Source organism: Lutjanus erythropterus, chromosome 10 (genome assembly GCF_056507025.1).
Source record: "Lutjanus erythropterus isolate fLutEry1 chromosome 10, fLutEry1.hap2, whole genome shotgun sequence".
In the NCBI taxonomy this organism is placed as follows: Eukaryota; Metazoa; Chordata; class Actinopteri; order Lutjaniformes; family Lutjanidae; genus Lutjanus; species Lutjanus erythropterus.
This window is the reverse complement of record NC_139326.1, coordinates 621,380-626,797: the sequence shown is the minus strand read 5'-3', so window position 1 is coordinate 626,797 and position 5,418 is coordinate 621,380. Positions and strand designations below refer to the sequence as shown.

General features: G+C 43.0%; 1 protein-coding gene across 1 annotated transcript in view; it reads right to left on the bottom strand.

The window, feature by feature from the left end:
* The window catches only part of LOC146319710 (chromaffin granule amine transporter-like), a 5,991-nt gene extending 3,210 nt beyond the window's left edge, over nucleotides 1–2,781 (bottom strand). Inside the window, exons 1-8 of the mRNA XM_084728859.1 lie at nucleotides 2,685–2,781; nucleotides 1,597–1,775; nucleotides 1,388–1,512; nucleotides 1,204–1,262; nucleotides 967–1,050; nucleotides 750–842; nucleotides 422–511; nucleotides 34–77 (exon numbers count right to left, since the gene is read on the bottom strand). Of these exons, the coding sequence (XP_084584985.1) occupies nucleotides 34–77; nucleotides 422–511; nucleotides 750–842; nucleotides 967–1,050; nucleotides 1,204–1,262; nucleotides 1,388–1,512; nucleotides 1,597–1,775; nucleotides 2,685–2,781 (771 nt within the window). The remainder of the gene's footprint in view (nucleotides 1–33; nucleotides 78–421; nucleotides 512–749; nucleotides 843–966; nucleotides 1,051–1,203; nucleotides 1,263–1,387; nucleotides 1,513–1,596; nucleotides 1,776–2,684) is intronic.
* Between the last annotated feature and the right edge of the window lie 2,637 nt (nucleotides 2,782–5,418).

The window sequence follows — 5,418 nt, the reverse complement described above, 5'->3', positions numbered from 1 at the left end:
GAACAGATCAGACCAGTTTTGAAGTGGACTCACCCCAGGAGAGATCTTTGAAGGCTGCAGGATGCACAGCTGTAACACTGCAACACACAAACACACACAACAACATGTAGACAGGAAGTCACAGGTTCAAACCCCGTCAGCAGTAACTTCTTTAATAGACGAAGATGATCACAGTCAGTTTGATAAAACTATTTATTCTAATTTAGGTGCATAATCAAGACAAAAACAATCGTTTTGTTAGCATTAAAAAACTCCAACCCCCATGAGTCTTAGCACAAGTTCAGATTAAAAACAGTCCTGTGTTGTTTAAGGAACCAGTGAGACATGAAATATGATCCTTGAAATCCAGTAGGTTGAATTTCAGCTCCTGAAGGTTAATCATACATTTATAAACCTCACAGAGGATTTTTCAGATTTTTACCTCCATTAAAAACAGCCAGGAAGGCCAGGATCAGGGAGGGGGCGCTCTTCCCCACAAACTCGTACACTATGCCACCAAATGGAGCCCCAACTGAAACACAACACACACACACACACACACACACACACACACACACACACACACACACACACACACACACACCAAGTTTTACATTTAAAAAAAAGGGTTTTATGTCTAATGTCAGCTGCTTGTGTCCACGATCCGATTCTTTTCATCACCACTGGAAGCTCATGACCGCAGGTGAGGGTCGGACCGTGTGTGTGTGTGTGTGTGTGTGTGTGTGTGTGTGTGTGTGTGTGTGTCTCACTCAGGACTCCCATAGCCAGTCCTCCCAGTGCGATGCCCATGGCGATGCCTCTCTCCTCATCATCTGTGTACACACTGGCCAACATCCCCAGACCTACACACACACACACACACACACACACACACACACACACACACACACACACACACACACACCTGAATGTTTCCTGAATGTTTCCTGAATGTTTGTTGACTGTTTGACATGTTGAAGTGTCGACCTGCCACAGAGGAGAAGGACGAGCCGATTCCCTGCAGAGAGCGAGCGAAGAACAGCAGAGCGTAGGTCCCTGAGAACGCAAACACTGACACACACACACACACACACACACACACACACACACACACACACACACACACACACACACACACACATATATATGATTAGATCTTACTCTATAGAAAACACACTGTCGCCACTGTGTGTTTGTGTGTGTGTGTGTGTGTGTGAGACTTACTGATGGTTGACACAAACATGATGATGAATCCAGCGAACATGGGGATGTGATATCCGATCCTACAGACACAGACAGACAGAAATGTCTGAGATCTTTTTGGACTGTGTGTCTGTGGTCAATAAAATCAAACAGTTAGACAAGAAGTTCCAGAGTGTTTGTGTTGTGGACTCGCTCACTCAGATACCTGTTGGTGAGCGGACCGACGAAGGGGTTGACGAGCAGCTGGACGAGAGCTTTAGAGGCAAACAACAAACCGACACGAACATTTTCCTCCTCCAGAAACAAACTGTCCTGAAGACAGGAGGACTCCTGCAGGACAGAGGACAGGATCAGGTAGAACTCACCTGTAAACTCTGATCTACCAGCCTCAGGTAAACATCATCCTCCACCTACTGTAGTGTCAGAGGTCTCGTTGATCTGCAGGTCTGTGGTCAGGCCGCTCTGGTCTGTCGACTGACTGAAGGTGGCGTTGTCCAGGACCGGTGCACCGGGGCTGGACTGAGGGGGCAGGGAGGGCTGGCAGGCCTGGGGCTGCAGGACAGGAAGCTCCAGGGTGTAGACTAATGTCGGCACTGAGGGAGGACGACTGATTGGTTGATCAACATATTTCTCTAAAGAAGCCATGTGACCAGCAGCTGTATAGATCCCTCTGTCACTCAGTTGGTGGATCCACAAAAATTCCCTTCAGTCCCTCCAGGACTTTGCAGGTTTTTGATGCCTAAAATGTGAAACATTACAGCAGCTTTTCTAAAAAAAATGTGATGCATGTTGCAATATTTTAAGTGCTTTGTGAACCAAATCTTGCAGAAAATTGCAAAAAATAGACACGTTTGGTGGGTCTGTTTCCGTGCTGAGTGTCAAGTCCGCTGGACTCGTCAACCCTGATGATTTTCCTGAGTTTGCTGTTTCTCATCATCCTCTTCTAGTTTCCTCCCAGGGTCACAATGCTGTTGTATTTCTCCTAATTTATGATCATTTTTGACACTTTTTTGTCTTAATTGTTATCAGAATCTGTTTCTGGCATTGTGTAGCTACTCCTTATCCTCAGTGCGTGAGAGACGGCGACATCGTGGAAACAACAATCATCTCTTACTTACAGAAAGTTTTAAATGCAGTTTGTAAAATCTTCTGCACCAGATTTCTTAAAGGGATGGGGCACAAAAATATTATTTTATGCCAGAAATGAATGCAAGTTCACAGCAGAGGGCTGAATTCCTCTGTGTTCTTCCTGAGAAATGAAAAGAATTCACATAAAAGTTGCAGTGTAATATTATTTTGTTATTTTCATTATTTAAAGGTCACCAGAATGCAGGAAACAACATCAACAACAAAGTTGTTTTCTGCTGACTGGAAACGATTTGGATTCTTTCATAACTTACTGAAACCACTGTGTGTGTGTGTGTGTGTGTGTGTGTGTGTGTGTGTGTGTGTGTGTGTGTGTGTGTGTGTGTGTGTGTGTGTGTGTGTGTGTGTGTACTCACCGACCACAGTCAGCAGCATGTTGTCGAGCAGCAGAGCGACACACACCACCACCAGGACGAGTCTGGGAGAACCTCGACTCTGATGGAACCACGCCATGTCTACACACACACATACGCACACGCACACACGCACACGCACACACACACACACACACACACACACACACACACACACACACACACACACACAGTTGTGTGACGTTTCCTGGAACAACAGCAGTTAAAGTGACTTGTGGATCATGTTTGGTTGCTTTGACACAAAACACACTCTTCTTTCTCATGTCTGTGAGACAGTGAGGACACCAGTCCTCTGAGAGACAGTCAGCAGAGGACGCAACAGTCCACACCTTCTTTACTCCAGTAGAAGTACAGTTACTTGTGTTTAAAAGGACCAAAAGTAAAAGTACAGGTTCAACTTCTTTCCTCAAGTAAAAGTGAAAAAGTTCAGCCTCTGACATGTACTGAAAGTATAAAAGTTAAAAGTAGTTTTATGCGTTTTTTTTTGTCTTGTGTCTTTTTTTTTTTGTCTTGTTACGTCTCTTTCAGTCTTCTTACTTTTTTTTGTCTTCTTCTATTTAATTGACGTCTGTCCTGTGTGATGTACTCTGATGGATCCACCTTCTGTCTTATCGTTTCGTCCATTCAGGTTGAAATCAGTCTTGATGTTGTCAGGCGACGCACAATGACGCAAAATAACAATAATCAATAATTCTAGTAGAAAGTACTACTCGTGTTCAAATGTACAGAGTAAAAGTAAAAATAAATACTCAAGTGCAGATACCTAAAAAATCTACTTAAGCACAGTAAGTATTTGTACTTAGTTACTTCTCATCTCTGATGATCAGTATGAGACAGAGGACAGATGGAGGTCTCCTGTCCTAACTCCTCTAAAGATGAGCATTTTTCATATTTTAGATGATTGTAGAAAACAAGCAGCCTTACCGTCGTGTTGTTGAAGAGACTTTGGTTTAGAGGATTGAAGACATTTGAACAGATCAAGTGATTTACTTGTTGTCTCTTGGATTAGTAAGATTTCCCCCACAGTGAGCTTTTTAAATCTCTTCTGTTTCTTCTGCAGAAATCTGCAGATAATTCCTCTCACTGTCACTTCTCCTTTTATACAGCGGAGCCGGGGGGATTTCCACGGCTGACCTGAGGGCAGGGGCTTCTCTTCTGTGAAATCAACATAAAGCTTCTCTCTGTTTTACACACAGTGTTCGTCCATGACATCAACACTGAGCGTGAACGTTACACACAAACAGGAAGCTGTTTTCTGCACTGATGGGAGAAATATCAAGTTTTATGCAGCTTGTCGTATCTGACCTCTGCACGGTGCAGCTCGACTCGACTCGAGTAGACTCGACTAGACTCAACTCGACTCAACTCGACTCGAGTAGACTCAAGTAGACTAGATTAGACTAGACTCGACTCGAGTAGACTCAAGTAGACTAGATTAGACTAGACTCGACTCAAGTAGACTAAACTAGACTCGACTCAACTCGACTCAACTAGACTCGACTCAAGTAGACTAAACTAGACTCGACTCAACTCGACTCGACTCGACTCGACTAGACTCGAGTAGACTCAAGTAGACTAGATTAGACTAGACTCGACTCAAGTAGACTAAACTAGACTCGACTCAAGTAGACTAAGCTAGACTCGACTCAACTCGACTCGACTAGACTCGAGTAGACTAAACTAGACTCGACTCGACTCAACTCGACTCGGCCTGCTGGCGTCACCTCAGTCGAGGTTCCAGGTGAGCTGAATCGACACTAGGAGGTCACATGAAAACACTGCAGACCACTGATTGTAACTAATTACAAATACTCAAATGACTGTAATTAAGTGGTAATTTTTGGATATTTGTACTTTTATAAGTAGATTTTGAAGTCTGAACCTTTACTTTTTTTTTACAAGATGTAATCTACTTAGTTACTTTTAAAATAATAACTGAGTACTGAGGACAATATGAATTAAGATCCAAACATTTCATCTACATTTTAGTAGCCAGTCAGGTGATCTGATCACAAAAGAGGGTCGATGAAAAATATGACATGCAAAGTCTTGTTACGTTGTTTTTCATCTTATTACGTCTTTTCTGTCATCACGTCGTTTGCTGGTCGCGTCTCACTGTTGGACAAACATCCAGTATCTGCAGATTTGTAGGGGGGAGTTTGGTCCAGAAATGCCAGGACAGATTTTTTGTTCCTGTCCAACTCTGTACAGATTAAAGGGTTGATGATTTGATACAAGTCTGAACTTTTTGGTTTTCCTTTTTTTTCTTCTCTTTGGATCTTCAAAGATGGTTTAAAATGACTCTGAAACTGTTGTCACAGTAAAAAGTCCTTAAATCCAAACCTGCAGTTTGATCTGCTTATCGAGTCACAGCGGTCGACACTGAACTTCATCCTGCAGGTTCTTCATGGAGTAAATTTCAGAGAAAACAGAGACACATTCAGAGAAGAAAGATGAACCAAGAATCTTTTTAATTTGAGACACTAAACATCTAAAAAAGATTCAGTGAACTTTTACTCTTTGACATTTCAGTCTTCTTATATTTAAAATAGAGAAGCACCAACTGTTTGGTTTTCCCACCTCCTCTTGATCCTGAGGACATACCTGTCCTCCTGACTGGCTGGGACACCTGTCAATCAGACAAACACACCTGGACACACTCTTCTCTGTTTATTGGAAGAGTGGCTGTGCTGGATTTGTGCGTTCAGAGACGCTG